Genomic DNA, 19,569 nt, shown 5'->3' with positions numbered 1-19,569 from the left:
AACAAGCCCTCCCCCGAACCTGGTTTGTTTACAGCTGATATTTTCTACATGGTTATTGAATAGGAGGATTCTGTTACCGGTACAGGCCTAAGTATGACAGATGCACTCTCTACTATTGTGTTCATTTCCACTCCTCAGGATCAATAGGTCCTGTCTGCGTTGGAATGCTGCAAGTTATTGAATTCTGCATGTGTGTGTTTGTATGTGTATGTAGGGGAGGTAAGGGCAGGACACCTGGGTTTGCGGCAACAGCTGCTTCAGCTCATCATCAGGTGTGTGTGTGTGTGTGTGTGTGTGTGTGTGTGTGTGTGTGTGTGTGTGTGTGTGTGTGTTATAGTGTGTATTAATGTGCGCGTGTGCATGACGGAGCACACTAATCCTAATCTCTGGGACACATTTGCGTCATCTGACTGCATTAGGAGCATAACCACAGGACCTAGTTTTGATTAGGAAAAAGAGAGATAAAAGGGATGAGAAGAAGGACTAAGTGTCTTTATAGAGAGAGAAAGAGATTAAATTTAATTAGATTTTTTGTTGGGTAAGGATTTATTTCATCATTAACCATGCTGTTAACAGTGGTATTGCAACAGTAATATAGTTATATAAACTGAAATATAATTATATATAGTCACGTATACTGAGGGTAGACATTGCCTATTACCCCTGTTCACAACGTTTCACATTTCGGCCTCTGAAAATGCAGAAGCTGTGGCCCAAGTGGCCACTGGTCTTAGAGTTTTTTGGCAATCTTTTTCCCTTTTAATGAACCTGTTTGGTCAGACACTGAACTAATTGCATAAAATCAGGTTTTGTTTGAATTCGTTAACTGTAACCATCGTAATAGCTAATGTGTTGTGGTCCCCCATCCAGCTGGAATGGCATGCCAGTTATCATAGATGTTGTTCCATTGGTTGAAGTTTTCTGATATAATTCTGTGAAACAAGATTTGGAATAAGGTGTTAAATAAGATGCCGCTATACCGAGAGGCTGTCGATGCAGAGGCAACCTAGATCGGATGACGTCAGGGTGGACCGGCTCGGCAGAGAGGACCACCACGGTCACCACAGAGGCAGTTTGTATGAATGTAAAGTTTTAAATAAATATTTCCAAATATTTCTCGAAGCAACATTAACCATGTATGATATATACCAACATTTCTATTATTCTGGACACAAATTCTTAGTTTTGGCTACAAGATTAACTGCCTTTCTGGCCTATTAGCCCCACTGTGCTATAGTTCCTCATGCTACTTTTTCATGCTACTTGCATGCATGCTTAGCACACTTTGAGCGAGCTTAACAAGCAAGAGCAAAGATTCGCTTTCACATTTTACCAACCCAACACATCCCTCTTATCATTCCCGATTCCATTCAGGGACACGTTCACCCACTCCTCACACTCCAGAACTATTCCAAACACAGCTACAGGCTGTAATGTTATGAGAGGGAGAGAGAAAAAATGTGTGAGTGCACAAAATCCACAAAAAAAGAATTGATTGGAAAACAAATCCATGCCTGAACTGGGTCTGGTATTTGGTTGTGTTATGCTGGGCTCGGGTTGGGAAGCAGACCTCTAGTGTATTTGTGGTTTTGTATGTGTGAGATTGCAGTAACAGGCCGTTTGTGTGGTTCAGTGTGGGTGGAGGTAGAGCTGACTAGGCAGTGTGTGTGTCTCTTTGGGGACAGAGATGGTCCCACTTTGCTGTGGGGTCTTTGAAAAAGGGGCTCATAGGACAAAGAGAGGTCACAGCCGCCCACACACACTCTTCCATCCCTCAGCACACGCAGGCCACATGCTCCCTGTGCCTGTGTGGCTGTTCTGTAGCTCTGAGCTGCGAGGCTGTGTTCAGAGGATGTGAACTGCCTCCAAGTGAGGGTCCTGAGGTCAGCTTACATGCAGAAGCCACACATATCACTTTAGGGATGACACCACAGAAAAAGACACTCAGAAGCTGCATTTATTTTAAGGCTGGCTTGCTTGGAAATGACATGCAATAAAAATTTTAGTCTCCAGACTCATATGAGGTTCTAACCTTTGCAAAAGTTCTAACTATTGCAACTCTTAAAATAAGTTTCATGAAACATCAGTTTATAAAATAAAACAGAGGGCAGAATTTTACATTAATGTTGCTTATTTGCTGATAACTCAAAGGAATTAGTTAAAGGAATAGTTTAGTGAAAAGTACAGTTAACTCAATTTTCAGTTTTCACCAGAAGAATTGATCTGCCGAGATATTTTTGGTGTCTAAATGTTGTTTCTTCAGTTTAGCACTGGAGCTACAAGGCTAACGGTGCTCACAAACACTTGAAATCAGTAGTCACCCAAATCTTTTCTGTAAATACATCTCTAAAACTTCTCACCAACTGCATCCAAGTCTTCATTAAGGTTGTGCATGCCTGTCCATGCAGTTTAGGACACATGACTTACTGTTAACTATAAAAATGAACAAAACTTTTAATTATAAATAACTGTTCATCTGGAATTTTCGAATATATGTTTAAAAAATAAACACAGAAATCACTTATAGAATCCACAGTCCATATGCCTGCTTGACATGCATGCGCACAAGGGGGTGTCCAATTTTGGGCATACCACAGTTGTCTGAAATGACTGTCCACTGCATTCAGATTTATGGTAAAATTTTGTCAATTTTTATATTTTATGATATGTCTTAAAGTGTCCTTAACCACAATGACAAGTCTGTGCCACCATAATGAAGACCAGAATGGGGTTTGAGTGGGCTGAGAGAAGTTTTGGGGATGTATTCATGGAAAAGATTTAGGTGACTATTGACTTCTATTTGCTGGCTGATCAACTACATCTGGAGAAAGTGGAGAATTTGCATTTGATTTTTTAAAATTTCTAGTTAGCCAGCCAGCAAATGTCATTGTGTGTTTCTTTTGTGGTCTGCTGTATTCTTATCTACATATCTGCGTTATTAATTTTGTTGTCTGTTGACTTTAAAATGCTACATATTGCAAAAGTAGGCTAAATAACACATCACAATAATTTATATAGCCAAACAGATGCAATGTAGGAAAAGCACTGCTTGTTAATTTTCCAAGCTGATGAAATGACTGAACATTTTAAGACTTTGCTTGTCACTGAACTGTTTCATGTGGCTGCCAAATTATGTTTCACACAGCTTGAAACCTGAAACTAGCTGAAAGTTTCACCATGTGAACGTAGCCTTGGAGTTCTAGATTTCACTCATACTCTCAAACAGTTCCTTAGGTTGTTTCATTAGACTCCCTGTAGAAAAGTGATGAAACATAAAATTGAGCTCAGTTGGCTTTGCCAGTTTACTCTGACTATAACCAATTGTGCCCTCTTGTAATTTAGTGCTGTGCTGGCACAATAATAATACCGGCTGACTGAAATACAGCACTGAATGTACTTGATGTGCACATTTAGGAAACAGAGCCAAGAACAAAAGTCCTTTCTCACTGTCCGCCGTGGGCACTCTGCCCAAAACAAGCCAGAATTGATTGGTGGCTGTTTGCCCTCACATCAGGACTTAGGTGTTAATGTGTCAGTAGGTGAGTCAAGTATGTGTAAGTGTGCTGGTCTGGGAGTATGGCTGTATATGTGCGTGAACTCTTTGTGTAAGGCAAATAAAGTGTATAGGATCATATTTATGTGCCTGCTGTTTGAGAAGTTCTCATGTTCTAAGACTTGTGCTATGTAACTTTAAAATCAATTAAATCCTAGCAGTTTTACAGCAGCTTTATTGGCCCAGTAAAGTGTAGAGACAAACAATATATGTTGATTGTAACTGCGATATTGACTTTTGCAGAAGGCTACAGTATACAGATGATTCAAACTAGTACTGTTAGATTTTCATCCAAGGTATAATTATACAAAGTTTCATTACTTTATACCAGTCAGAACAGGTTTTGTAGCATCTGTCTTATCACATTTTTCCACATATTGCAATGCAAATCTCAGTAGCAGTATGTAGAGATATAATTGCAATGCTAGTGTTTTGTACATAGTCCTAGTGGAGTATTTGAGGAGACTTTGTGGAGTGAGCGTGTAAAGTAGCTCATGCCTAGATGATCTGCTGAGCTGTGTCCCTGCGGCTGAAAGGAACTGTCGGCCATATGCAAATCCTGTGCCTCCTCATGCAAATTGATGGGTGGCTAAACACTGATAACAGACCAAGAGCTAGTGGCAACTAAAGTCAGTTCCATGCAGCTCTAGAGAGCCTTTTCTCTGTGGACTATTTTCAGCTCTGAATTTTCATAATGCCAAGGATTAACAGGTAGATTGTGTTGGGTAGAAGAATGACTGCCATCTCAGTCTGTTTTTAGAGCTTTATTTAGAATGCATTATGAATGTGAAAACTTTATTTACTCAGAATGTTTTCCTGGTGAATAGACGCTTCAGGAAAACGGGGAAATCCTGGATAAGCAGCTGCCCTGTCTACACCTCGGGGGCAGTGTTTTTTTATCTGGGTGTGTATGTGCATGAGAAATAATGGTGGGTGATATGGCAAAAATGTGTTATTGTACTTGAAGACATTTCTCTCATACATAGTCTTACATGTTTTTCTGAAGGGACAACTTACACCACCGAAGCAGCAGAGCTACATTTAAAAAGACTGAGAACAATGATTTTCTAAAAGAAATGGAAGGAAAAGTCAAACAAGCCAATATTGAAGAGGCATGCACACATACAGCTTGTACAATCTCCATAGAAAAGCTTTGCCAATAGAATGGGATGCATTGGTGCAGCTACACATGAGCCTAAGATCGCTATGGCCAGCGCCAAGCCCACCCCTAATAAGAACATCCTCATACAAGCAATGAGAGGGTGGGAATGCAATCTCATAATCAGATGGACTGTAGCTGGCATCTGTGTATGCTGGTCAGTCAGCGGCTCCCAATCAAATGGCCAGAACGGCTCTGTGGGTTTGTTTAAAAAGTGGACCTGCTGAAGGATGAATGCTTGGCTTCAGGGGCCTTCCTCCTGAAGGCAAATGTCTGGCTCTAGACGTGTCTGTGGTGATGTCATCACCTATTGTGTGGTGTCTGGGTACAGCGAGGTCAGATTGTGTGTTTGTTTGTGTGTGTGTGTGTGTGTGTGTGTGTGTATGTTTTATTTTTAAAACCGAAAGGACAAAACGATTTCTTTTAGGGTCAAGCTTAGATCAAAGTCAGTTTTTATTGACTGATGAATCTAAATTTGTAATAGGGATTACTAACTGGGAAGCAGAAAAGGCAACCAACTTCCAAGACTGAACTTTGCATGTGCAGAAAAATATCCCTGTAGATTTCTTTGAAAACCTGAAAGCAAGTGTCATATAAAGAAAAGCTGTAATAAAGGCAAAGCGTGGACACACTAAATACTGAAAATAATTATATTATATTTAGTTGTTCAGATTTGTAATTTTATTTAAAATATATTTTCTGCTTTTTTCCCTGATGCTGGAAAATTAATAACTTGCGTTGTTGTTTTCACTGGAAATTAAATAAATGAAAGGTCTCTGATCTCTGACTTTGGCACAGTACTGTGTGTGAAATCACATCCTAACATTTTATGAAAACAAGTGTGTGTGCGTGTGTGTGTATATAAACTGTAAAGACGCACAAAAGAGGAGATGTTTGGCTCTGAGTGGCTCAGTACAAGGTAACTCTATGAAGTCTGGATGTTCAGGATGTGAGCTTTTGCCTTGGCAGACACACACACACACACACACACACAAACAAACACTTCTGGTCCTTTTGTGTCCTCCACAGTCTGCTTTTAAAGAGGTTCTCTTGTGTGTATCCAACCAAATCAGTGAGATGAATACAAAAATGAGAGCGAGAGAAAGGAGAGTGGAGTCAAATGGGAGAACGGGTGCCAGACAGGAAAGTGTGAAAACATGTAAATGCCTTAAAAAGAATGTGTGTTAGTGTGAGAAACAATGTATTTATGTGTGTGTGTGAGAGAGAGAACTGAAGAGCGTGTGCCAGTAAAAAGAGTCTCTCCCCGCTGTCAGAAAGGAAATGAACGAGGTCCATTTCCTGTGTTGCTGCCCCTCCCTCCTGACCTACTGATCTGTTTTTCTGAGGGGGGCTGGGTGGGGGTGATGATGTTAATACAAACACACGTCCACTTTTAAAAGCCCTGCTGAGGGCTGAGTAGAGCAGTGTCCACGCAGTACAGGCCCTGCTCCACAATGTATCAATACAGTGTAGGTCTGCAGTGAACAGCTAGGTCAATAATCAGTCAATTTCTAGATTATTTCTAGATTAATGAGTTTATTAATCAGCTAATGTTTCCTCAGCCAGCAATTTCTTCTTTTATGACGCAGTGAAAAACAGTAGAAGGGAATCTCCCCCACCACTTCCTGTAGCATCTTGCAATCTGTTGGAATGACTGTGTGCATCATATGAACATTCTAGAGAAGTTTAAAGTGCTTTTATTTTGTAAGTAAATGACACATTAATATCTCCCCCTTTTCCTAATCAGCATATCTGCCAGTAAACTTTGTCGACTAACCATTTCAGCACTGATTGTATGTGCGTCACACATGTTGAGGTCACTTCTCATGATCTGAAGTGTGGAGACAGTAAGGTCATGACCTCTTTTCCTCTCGTGGAACTTCTTTTCATGGAATAATTCTTTCTTATCAGCAGCATGTCATTTGACACTCCCACTCCCATGTCCTTTGGATGCACAAAAAGAATCCACTGTGTCCAAGATTGTGGTTTTGCTTTATATAATGTTCCTTAATTGGCCTGTCAACCAATGATTTCATTTTTTTAAATCATATATAGGGATGCTAATTTTGGCAAATTCTTTTGAAACCGTCCACTATTAGTTGGAGATTATTAACTGACAAGCCTAAAAATAATATGCAACCCATCAAAATACCAGTTATAATACCGACAGTTCTAGTTCTGAAATCTAGTTGGATGAGCCATATTTAAAGCCATTGTTAAATATTTGATAAATGCACACTTATGAACGCACACATCAGCTGAATTCTGTATTACTGCACTGAGATATTAAACAGTGTTCCTTTTGGAATGTGGAATGTAGTACTGAGTGATGGGGCCAGGCAAAAGCGTATGTATGAAGGAAGTGGCTTGAAATTGTCTTGTTTAAACCAAGGGGCTGGCAACTGCAACAAGATGATAAAATGCTATAATGATAGTCCAATGAAAGGTCTGTATTCTGAAGTTCTGAAATACTAGCCCAGGTTAAAATAAACATAAATTCCAGTAACCAGGGCTAGCTTTGACTCACTACACTTTTGTATGCCTGAAAAGCTGTCGCTGTCCATCATGTCCTTCTCTATGATGCTGTACACCTATGTGTGATTTCCTCACTCCAGCGTGCATCACTTTTTATTCAGGAGAATAAGAATGAAACAGTGTCTTATTGTTTGCGGATGTTAGCTTTTGACATGGTCCATCCTTTAGTTGTGTTCTCTTGAAATGTGGTCACTAACACCACTATTTTTAGCTACGTGCTTTATTTGTTGTAGATCTATCTAGTGGAACAAGCTGCCTACTGTGCCCTCTTTCATGCAATTCAAAAATGTTTCTCAACTTGAATTCTCTTAGATCTTTTGTCCATGTTGTTAATGTCAGGGTAATAGTGTGTGAAACGGCTTGATTGGTCCAGTGCCTGGGATATTGCTTCTCCACTGGGTTTTGGCTCAGATGAATCGTGCCTTTTGGAGTAGAGCCCAAACAAAGCTGTTCCTCTGTATACACTGGTGTGACTAGTGCTGATCACTGGCAGGTCTCAGTATGTGAGGGTCTTTACTTGTGCTAACTAGTAGTACAAATAAATTCTTCAGTTAAACCATCTTTGTCCATAATATACTCTGTCACAATATATCCACCAAGTCTTTTTGGGTTTGGCAGTTGTTATGGAAACCAATCTCACTGACCTCCAGTGGAAGAGAGAAGTGTTTGTGTGTGTTTTTTATTTAGTTCCTCTGTGCTTAATCTCACAAGGTTTGCCCCATGTGCCCATAGGCTTCCCTCTCTCTTTCTCAGATCCTGCTTTGATTACGCAGGCCTGCCTTTCGTAGCCTGATTGTGCCATCACATACATGAGTTTCCTGGAAAGACTTTGTAGGAGTTCTTTAGAGGAGGGTATCTCAGAGCATTGTATTTCACACTGCAGGACAGAGTGAAGCAATGCCATTGTTCTGTAGTACACAAGCATTGCTTGTCTTCTCCCTAGGGCCCAACTGATATATCAGTTGGCCGGTAATATCGGCTAATATTGAGGTCTTATTTGTGTCTGCAAAGTGGTGTGTTGACTGGTTTACTTTTAAGACTTAAACCAGAGCTCATTAACTGAAACCATAACCGCAAGGAATTCTGGGAAGCAGCCCCGAGCCTCTGCACTACAACATATCTTTGATTTAAAATTTTGCTAGTTGCTGCTATTTGAGGTCAAGGCAGTTAACTGGCAGTTGAAAACAAACGGGTATATTTGACAATTTATAGTTGACAACTAACAATAATAGCAGTCAGTATAGCACTGTTCAGCTAAAACTATTGGAGTTTGTTTAATTATTATTTAAGACAATATATTAGGATATCAGAATTTTTAGCTTCTCAAAAACTGTATTGGTCACAAAATTTGCATAAATTGCAATGTAAGTAATTGTTATTAAAAATTTGTCGTTTTTGTTCATTGTATGCGGCTATTTGAGTACAAACCTAAAGTGGCCGAAACGGCTGATTAACTATCTTACTTGTATTGTAGCTGTCGATATTTAGTACTTCCCGACTGACTACAGAAACAGCTCAAGCTCAGTTAAACAAACATTACTCATGTTGCCCTTTAAAGGTGTTATTAACAAACGTCAAATAAACAATCATTACTCACTGCTGACCTCTGAATATGTTATAGGATTAGTCAGATGGTAGAAAGTTTGTTTTTTCTAAAACCCTTGAGGTGTCTCAATAAATGTGCTTTCTGATTTGTTTTATTTACATGCATTTGCCTCAACCTAACTGATGAAGATGCATCTAATTCACTTTCAGTTTGTTGTGACCTGTAATGGCTCACAATAATCATATTGAATATTAGCTTACATTAGCCTAAATAATTCTGACCAGCTCAAGTAATTGTTTTTGGGCGATTATGTAATATTTTTGAGAAGCCTAATCAGTCAGGCCCTGGATTTTACTTCACCATTTTAAACTCTCTCGCCTAAAATCTAAAACATATTCATAAGCGTAAGCAGCTTTTTAGGAGAAACTGTCGCATATGTGACTGTTAGAAGTCTTTTTTTTTGTTTTGTTTTTGTTTAAAGCAGTTTGGGCGGGAAGGTGTGGTGACTTTGTTGGCTCTGTGGTTGTCACGGCAGCGCTGTTCTGTTACTCAGTTCCTGACAGGAGGAAGTGGCAAAAATGCGGCAGTCTGCAGGCCGGAAATGCAGAAGGAGTGAAGTGATGACACACTAGCTTTTATTTCCTTACGCACACAAAGAAACACAGACGTGCACGTAATCACTCACAGGCGGCAGGACAGATGTGCTGAGTATATTTGTTGTATGAGTTTCATCATGGATGTCATTAGTTCTAGCCTAAAGTGATGGATCGCTTTACATATTAAATTGGCTTCAGAGGCCTACATGTGGGCTGTGGGCTTCTGTTCCAGAAGTCTTTCAGTTCCTGGCAGAGGGAGAGACACGCACACCCTCACACACTCAGTATAATATGTGAAATTCAGGCTCATCTAAAGATGCTATTTGTGTTTAGAAATTTAATCCTCATGAATAATTACAGACTGATAATAACACTGATAATAACACTTGCTGCACTTTTTTAATCAACCCCATTATCTTGCATTCCCCTCTGGGAGTTTATTGCAATCAGCAAAAGTTGAGCTGAGTTGTTGGGGAAAATTTTAATAAGTTTTCCAAGATCTATCGCATGTCACAGGATGATGCCAATTACGTTCTTCTTTAGATGAAACGATTAGAATCAGGAGGTGTAGGAAGACAGTTTGGTTCGTGATGTTAAGAAGATTAGTATCGTCACTATTTTTTGATTACTCAGTTAATAAATTCATCGATTATAGAGAAGTTTACCTTCTCTATACATTGGTGGGCTAGGAAATAATTGATTCTGAAATGTGTCATAATTTTCTACAATTGGTTCACAAATTTTCATATATGATCAACATAACATTGAAAACCTCATTAAAGCAGTAGCAAAAGTTTGGATAAAAAGGCATCTTGTGAAGGTAGTTTCACATTAAACAGACACAAAGTTTCTACATTAAACACTGCAATATGCAGATGTTTACAATTACATGACCAACAACATAAAAATTAAATACAAAAAGCTTGTGAAATAATTGTAATATTTCATGCTGTACTTTGTAGTTTTGTTTAACTGTGTTACCTTACTGTGCTCTATGGCTTCTAAACTCCAGTCTTTTTTTCTTAATGAAATATTTCATCAGTACCCAGCATTTTAGATGAAAAATAGATGCTACAAGCTGTACTGAAAACAGTATCTGACACGAAGAACAAAAAAAAAAAATCAAAGGATGTAGTTTCACTATTAGATGGTGACACAGGGCTATAGACTTTACAAGAGTGCATGATATAGGCTAAATTCATATTCAGTTAACACCTTAAATGGCCAGGGCCAACCAGTGGGCTCAAAGTTTTATTACACACTTCTAACCTAAGAATAGCTTAGCCAGTTTGCATTGACATCCCTGTAATTACTGAATAACAAGCCTTAGTATGTAATAAGCTGTTATACAGGACATAAATCATAATGTAGGCTACAGAAATAAAAATTGAGCTGCATCAAGAATTGTTCTAACATTTTGGCATTATTAGTTGAATTTGAATTGAATCATGAGGTACCTAGAGATTACCACTCCTATAAATCGGTGGTGATTATTCTTATCAGATTGCATGATGATAATGCGTATTTTAAATTCTCTTTCTGATCTCGCTTACAGTACAAACGTGATAGACACCTATTTATATGTATTTAAAAAAATATATATTTATTGAGTTTCAAATGAAGCATTTTTTTTTAGATTTCCTACGTCTTTTTTCTTGTGAAGTCTTTTGCTGTCTTTGAAAGGCAGTACATGGTTCGTTATTGTTCAGTGGAGTACATGGTTTGTCCTTTTTCAAAAACTTTATCACTGTCATCATTGATCATGACTAGAGGTTTAACGATGCACAAATTTTTAGGTTCAATAAAATTTCTCAGTTTGCAATGTTTTATGTGTTAAAAGTGGCTTTACACCACCCAACACTTATAAATGATCTATAAAAAGTCTATTCATTTGAGCATGTTTGCATGGATAACATAAGCTCCTCCCCATCCCTGCCCGGTTTACTCTGATAGGATGCCCCAAAAGCCTAGTTTTGATCCTCATCTTGTCTTTTTGCATTTCCATGGAACATAATAAATGACAGACCCTCAGAACTGACAGAGGGGTGTAATGACATGTTCACACTTGACAGGATTGGTTTGATTAAAACGAGCTGTAGTGCGATTGCTGTGTTAGTAATGTTTGTTAGAAGAACGCTGGTGTGCACCAAGAAAGTGGGCCAAGACCCCCTGAGGTGGTCGCTCTTGGTCCGCTTCCACACAGGCTCTGATGCAGTTCTTTTGAAATATGAAAGCAAGGTGGCGGAAAGAGCTTCCGCTGGCTGCCCAAACAGACTCCGTTGACATCTTGAAACACTGACTGAACACCCATCTGTTTGTAAAGCATTTAAATGAACACTGATCCAGCGCTCATTGACATGACTTCTATTGCACTTATGCTGTGTTTATAGGCATCAGCACTGAGTCTCATTTCTGGCAGTGTCTTAGCTTAATGGTAGATTGGGCTAGCTAATTTGTGCTAGCCAGGATACATTCTTTGAGAGGACTGCTAAGCACTTTTGTAAGCCCCTCTGGATAAGAGTGTCTGCTAATTGCTGTAAATGTAAAAAAAAATCTGCTGGGTACTGGACCAAGGAAACCAATCTATGAACACTTAAATTTTGATTCACTGTTTCAAATTCAATTCTTCAATATGCATTAAAACTGTTACACCATTGCTGTATTGATATATCTACATCCTTTTTATTAACAGCCCTAATGGAGATTAGGGTTTGATCAAAGGAAGCTGGTACTAAATCAGCTTCTGGTACAGAACTCAAGAGTTTTTTGAATAAAGCACATTCATTCCATTTGATTTGAAAGGGCTGTGTGAATCAGGCAGGTTCTGTGTCTGAGCTGCGAGTATGGGGGTTATTTTTAGTGGCTGAAGTGTACGATGTGTGGGCTGTTTGTGGTCCTGATCAATGCGCTTTAGATTTTCAGTCCTTTAGACGGTGGGGGTAGTGTGATGGACAGGCTGTGGGCCAGCTGAGCCTGGGCAGAGGGGGGGGTCAGGGGAGAAGCAATGGTTTACAGACTAGTTAGAGAGAATGAGGCCGATGTAGATGTGGGTGTGTGTGTGAAGCAGGATGGATCTGGCCTAGTGTCGAGGGATTTTGTGTGCTTGTGCGTGTGCAGATTGATTATTCATGGCTGCCTCGTTTCCTGTCACAATGGGTCAATTTGAGCATCTCTCAAGCTACTCTAATAATCAATTTCAGCACAGAATCCAGAGGGTTAATGGCTATTTGTAAAACAAGAATTAAAACTGAGCTCCACTGTGTATCCAGTGTTTTTAGGTGATGTACACACTAACATGCAGTGTCCTTGATAGCACAAAGGCTGCTGTTCTGCCTTGTGTGTACGGTTTGGTTATTTCTCAGCGGCGTCCTATGGGCCTCCACGCCCCTCCATTTAAAGCCTCATAAAGCAAAGCCGCTGTCAGCGCAATATCCACACATTACCGATCCCACTCATACAAACAATAGATGAATCTCAGTCTAATGGCATTCTCTTTAATGATGCTAGTACATCAGATAATATGTACTAACCTTAATAGCCTCCTTCACTGACCACTTTATCATGTCAAGGTGTCTTTAGAAGCTTCTTTAAATGACCTTTGAGGAATGTATTGTAATGGAGATGCAGTGCTGCTTTAAGGAATGCCGGTAGCTCTTTACATGCAGGCGAACCTGGGGCACAAACTGCTACAGTCAGCAGCGCTGGGGGGGAGGGGCAGGAGGTGTGCGCGTTTGAGTGTGTTGGATGACAGGGTTCTTTGTGCAGATGCTTTTTAATGGAGTTTTATGGCTGATTTGTGAAATGCCCTTTATCATGGTTTTATGAGGGACTGATCTAAATTGTTTCATTGTTTTGAAGTCAGGGGCATAAAAAGGCGTTTGAAGGTTCCTATTGAACTGATTTTTATTTTAGATGGCTAGATAGAACTTTATTGATCCTAAAGGGAAATTGCATTATTTTATTTGTGTAATCGATTATAACAATATTTGGTAAAGCATGGGCTCATTTTTAGGTCAAAATTAAATTCAGTTTCCAAATGAAAAATCTAAAATTAAATCTTGTTTTTAATGTGTATGTACCCACCGTGTAAATAGTTTCTTCAGTCACTCTGATGTATTCAGCATTTTTTGTTTTAAATTATAATACATTTTTGAATATCTCATGTTATTTTCAAACAATATTAAAAACATAAACTATTTAGGGATGCAAAACCAAAGAATTTAGGGATGCAGAAAAAAAACATCATTAGTCAGCTAATACTTGTTTACCAATAAGGCTAAAATTAAGGATGCAACCCATCAAAATATCAAGTATAACACATCGTTTCAGTTCTGATCTATTTGGCTGAGCCGTGTTCGAAGCTATTATAAAAAAATTGATATATGTACACTTATGAGCACACACATCTTGTTGTGTTGTTTTAATGCCTTATACTGTAATATGTTCTTGAATACATGACAAAAAAGAAAAAAAAACATCAGAATGACTGAAATATACAGTGATAACCTACTGTAAGTTCTGTATTGGAAAATTCTAAAGTTATAATTACCTCTCATTACTGGCCCAAGTTAAAAGGAATGCCTTCAGTAGGACTAGCTTTAGCTCGGTGTGCGTCAGGAGCTTTTGAAAGTCATCGTCATCCTCCCCCTCCTTCACTATAATTTCTCACGCTCATGTGTGATTTTCTTACACTGGCATGCAATACACGTTCTATTGGAGAGCATGGGATAAATAGGTGTCTGTCTTCAGGATGTTTGCGTTCAGTGTGGTCCATTGTTATATTTGTGCTGTCACCCTCTCTGAAAATCTTTAGCTGCAGGCTTCATTTTTTGTAGTTCTATCTAGTGGAACCAATTGCCTATCGCACCCTCATGCATATAATTTAAAACAAATCTCAATTTGAATAATAAACTTGCTTATATAAATTGGAACTGTTATTTATTTATTTGGAAAGGAAATGATTTATTTATTTATTTATTTTTTACTGATAGCATTGATCGAATATTCAGTACTACAGAGTATCAGAAATGTCCATGTCATTAAACAGCACTTTTTTAGCACCCAAGTAGTCAGTAGTCAAGTAGACAACATTCCAAAATCTAGATATAGATTCTATATTCTGCATGCATCTTATGAATATTAGCACCTTTTGATTAGTCTGAAATCTGTTTGAGTCTGTAAATACAGACACTTCCAGCGCCTCACTCTCATTCCTTGTTTAAGCCACATCCACTCTCAGTTTGTAATTTTAAAAAAGTATCCAAAAAAGCATCATTACGGAATCTGCTGTCACCGTTGATGGATTTTGAACGATACCCAGCCCTACACATAAATGTGCTTTTTATGTAAAACAGGATTAAGATGAACAGTAAGAATGAGACCTGCTAGCGGCTGGAAACAGATTTTTGTGTGTGGAGCGTGCGCCCTTTGCTCAGCTGCAGTCGACAGATCTCTGCAGTTCTCCATGGGGGGCCGGGTGCTCAGTTTGAAGCAGAGGGGGCTGGAGCTGTTCCTAAATCCGCTCTGCCTAGCCTCATCACCCAAAGAAGCTTATATCCCTCACCAGGGGTCTCTTGTGCTTTGCCACCCAAACCAGTGAAAAAATGCTTCATTACTCACAAAACTCAAACAGATACATGTGGAAGGTTACCTGTGGAAATACTGCAGAGAAAGTCTTTCTCATTATCATTTGTCTTGCTCATGTAAGGTGATTTCATTTAAAAGGTTGAAGAGAGATAATCTGTGTGATACTGAAGGCTCAGCCTAAGTTGTGAGTAACATAAGATCTAAATTTACTCTAATAGAAATTTCAACCTATTGAGTAAATGAAGTGACCCATTAATTAGCTTAGGGTCTTAGTGAGTTTTTTTTTTTTTAGGATGATTCTTATTTTGCATTGCTTGGTTTGAAACATTTATTTCTGAAAACATTGGAAAATCCTTTAGTACAGTTCTTAGTACTAATGAGTGCAAGTAGTTTCTGTTTTTTCAACTTTTTTTGGAAACCTCAGCTGTCCTGTACATTGTGTCAGTGTCTCTCAACAAATGGATCAACAGAAATGCTTCAAAAATTTTTTAACGGGCTCATTTCCTACATTTGTCTTAAATTTTATTTTCGCATGAGGTCCACTCATGATGTCTGTGTGGGTTTATGTACCGTAAAATAGTTGATACATTTTTACATGACCATTTTCTAGCATCTTCTTGACCTTTTAGAACAAAAAAGGCTATTTTTTGTTATGCTTTAAAGACTGATATATGTAAATTGCTTCTGTTCTGATTGGCTGCCCTTAGTCACGCCTCATTCAAAAAACAGGCAAGCTGAAACATGCCTTATAAGTTAAGCGTTAACAGGCATAGCTAAACTGCTAAAGATTAAATAGGCAAATATATATAAATACATGTTTTTTGTGACATCACAAAAGTGATGAATTCATACTGGTTTATTTTCGAAGCTTAATTTCCACATTTGAACCATATAGACTGGGGAATAAACAGTACATTTTAAAACTTTAAGAACTTTTAAGAAATCAAACTCTTTTATGGGCCCTTTATATTATTTTAAGATGCATTAACAATGAAGTTAAGAACCCTTTTTTCTTCTCTTATAAAGCAGTGATGATATGTATCATCAGTGTATGTGTATGTCTCTATGGCAGGATCCGGCCTCAGATGGCGAAGGAGAAAATCGAGGGCTGCCACATCTGCACCTCAGTGACCCCAGGAGAGCCCCAAGTGTTGCTGGGCAAAGACAAGGCCTTCACTTATGACTTCGTGTTCGACATAGATGTCCAGCAGCAGCAGATCTATGGTGCCTGCGTCCACAAGCTCATCGAGGGCTGTTTCGAAGGATACAATGCTACAGTCTTTGCCTATGGCCAGGTGGGGTCAACACACGCATGTAACAGCTGCTCCTAGCACAAATCATATCCAAATGAGCCACATAAGGTTGTTTATGAAGTCACGTACCAGCACCCACACCACAAAGCCCACCAGCCTCAGCTATTTAAATCCACACAGAGAAAATACATTTGGATGGAACGCATTTGCAAATCTCATCTGGAATATCTTACGCTATGCACTGAAAGTGCCCTTTGTAGCACATAACGTTTGCTGAACACTTACTACAAGCTTTCTCACTACAGTAGACCCGTATTTCCCCTGCGATTAATTCTATGAATGAAGCAGAAGCGAAAGTTGCGTTGACCCCATGACCGATCTCATTAAAAGGCAGATATGAGGTGACAGCTGTGCTGAATGTCTTTGTGTGTTAGACTACAGGCCTCTCATGCGACCACAGGCCTGTCAGGCGATACATCACACACTCCACTTCATCCGTCTCTGTTGGAAAGCGGTCAGGATTAACTGCCTGACTTGTATTTGAGCGCCCAGGGTATTGTTGGTGTGAGTGTTGTAAAGGTCAGATAAATAAGAGAAATCAGGGAAGGGTGATCAAGCAAGTACATACAGCTCTCTTAAACTTCATACACCTTCAAGTCTGCTCTGTATGTGACATACTGTTTCTAATTCTGTCCACTGTATGTACAGTGCTGAGTGAGACCAACTTACATTCATTTAATTTCATGTCCAAATGGTCATTAAGTACGTTATTCATTTTAGTTCCAGGAAAAAAGAAGAACACATCTTTAACAGAATATTACACAGAAGCCTTGACAACTATAAAAGTTTTTATTTATGTATTTAGGGCATTCACCCCTTGGCTTTATTATGGCTTCCGTTATTCGTGGGAGACTTGCATTCAGTTTTTCAAGGAAATCTCCATACCTCCAAACTTCAGAACTGCTTCTTACGATCCAAGTAATCCCAAGCCAGTTCAGTGGTATTGCGATCTGGACTCTGGGGTGTCCAGTCTATTGTTCTGAGAATGGCAGCAGCTTCTTTTATTTGATTTGTGAAAAAAGCACACAGAAATTGCAAATTTCTTCTTTTTCCTTTTCTCAGTAACAGCTTCTTGGCAGCTACACATCCTTTCAGACTCATAGTGTTGTGCTGTCTTTTTACAATAGAAGGATGGACAGAAACACTTGTAGAATTATTCAAATCTGAGGCAAGAGTAGATCTTTCATCTCTCAAAGATGAAAGCTTTAAGTACTGCTTATCTGATGGTGATGAGTTTTGGTGGTCTACCAGGTCTTGCATGATTGTTAGGAGTCCTATTTTCTCTGTATCTTTCAATATTTTTTTAATCCAGTTTTGGAAACTCCTGCTTTTGGGATTATCTTATGTCTAATCTCCTCAGAAATATCTGCTGCAAAATGAATGACCAGTGCTTAATGGCCTTCTAGACAGGAAATAAAATAAATGAAGGGTGGTCTCTAATTCACGCACAGTACTGTATACCTGTGTATATTTATTGCAAGGTTGCCTCAAAGATACTCTCTTTAATAATGTATAATTTAAATTGCTTTATCTAACACTCCAGTTTGAATGTTTGTAGTGTGTCTAATTGTGTTTGAACTATGAGTGCCATTATTTTCCATTAAGCTGCAGACACTAAACTGCCTACATCAGTGTACTTGTGGACTGTTGTTTTAGATTAGATTCTTGTGGTGTGATTTTGTCTCCTGATTGCAGACGGGTTCAGGGAAGACGTACACAATGGGCACAGGCTTTGACGTGACTGTGGGCGAGGAAGAACAGGGTATCATCCCACGTGCTGTGCGCCAGCTTTTCCAGGGCATTCAGCGACGGCAGCTGGAGGCTCAGGAACGTGGCACACACCCGCCGGAGTTCAAAGTCAGCGCCCAGTTCCTCGAGGTGAGACAGTCATCCACAACACAAAATGCAATGCAAATACCATTCAGTCAAAGTCACTCATGCTTTGTCACAGTTAAGTGTTTTGCTTGCTAGAGACTAAATATGAGCGTGGTCTCCAGGTGTACTTTTTAACCACCCAAGAACTGTCCTGAAAACTGTCTTCTGTCCCCAAGTGAAAATTGTCCATCCAAGATATTGAACTGCTTTGTTTACATTATTATCTGAAGCACAGCAAATGTTTCATACATTGAGCTGCGGGCACTAATCATGTAAACACTTGCCTTCTGACTGGATAAATGGATCATGTAGGCTGAAAGCATTTTGTCGCTGTCCAAAGAAAACCATGTATCTTCGTTTTTGGTGATTTTTATCATTTCAACACAACAGTCCTTTATGTTGTATGAAAATTTCATGATGAATGGACCAATAGAAATGCTCAAAATTCACTTGGAATAAAATCTCTTTACATTGACCTACTGTGAAAGGTAAAAGTGTTTTTGCCTTTGTTACTATTTTGGAGATACTTGTTTTTCTTTGGACAGTGACAGTTTGCATCAGTTTATGCTAGCTGCATGCAATAAACAAATAATAAACCTTTTCTTTTTCATTTTTACTCAAGCAAATTATATCTTGTTGGTATATTTTAGCGCTATTTGCTTACAATATTGTTTGGATATTCCAATAACAAACATGGCTAAAATAGCGCCCCCCTACTAGAGAGGTCTCGAACATGGGTTTATAACTCTGACTGAGCTCTTAGGTGCTTTCATTTGCTTATTATTTTCTCCCCTGTGGACCATGTAATGGTTATGATTTGATTGCATTAAGTATGCATGTATAACAAAGTAGAAATGCTGATGAAGCTAATGGAAGCAGATGGTTGGGGGTTGCACAGCTCCTGTCTGGATTATAACCCCATTTATCCCTGTCTGTTTGGGTAGACTGATGATCTTGTCCAGCACAGCTGAATAAAATCACATCATGCATGTAGGATAGTGTGTCTGTGTTGAAACAGAGTGAGATAGGATAATGGCTTAAGTGAAAAGGAAAAGAGTGATACGGAAAGAGTGGTGACAGACTGAGGGAAAAGCCCAGGGAAGTCCGTCTTCAGCTTCCTATTAGTCAACTGTCCTGACAGCCCACACACACAGAGCTGGACACTGTCATTCACACTCTGTTCAAATAAGGCTCGGGTAATGAGTATAAACCCACATTTGAGTGTTTTAATACATGATTCAGCAAGGTTCCTCCTCTCCTAGGGTGTCTGTCTTGGGTTATAACTGGGGGCATTTTTCAAAAGTATCTCTGTTGCTGTAAATGAATGAGGCTCTCCCTAGAGCCAGTCTTAATGGGCCAGTAATATGCCCCTTATTCTATTAGTGTAGCCCTCTGTGTAAGTCTTC

The 19,569-nt window shown here is 39.1% G+C and overlaps 1 protein-coding gene across 1 annotated transcript in view; it reads left to right on the top strand.

Annotated features, from left to right (window-relative positions):
• Positions 1-19,569, top strand: part of kif21b (kinesin family member 21B) — an 87,450-nt gene that overhangs the window by 18,098 nt on the left and 49,783 nt on the right. Inside the window, exons 2-3 of the mRNA XM_036559230.1 lie at positions 16,048-16,270; positions 17,984-18,166. Of these exons, the coding sequence (XP_036415123.1) occupies positions 16,048-16,270; positions 17,984-18,166 (406 nt within the window). The remainder of the gene's footprint in view (positions 1-16,047; positions 16,271-17,983; positions 18,167-19,569) is intronic.

Source organism: Colossoma macropomum, unplaced genomic scaffold, assembly GCF_904425465.1.
Source record: "Colossoma macropomum unplaced genomic scaffold, Colossoma_macropomum, whole genome shotgun sequence".
In the NCBI taxonomy this organism is placed as follows: Eukaryota; Metazoa; Chordata; class Actinopteri; order Characiformes; family Serrasalmidae; genus Colossoma; species Colossoma macropomum.
This window is presented reverse-complemented; position numbering and strand designations above follow the sequence as displayed.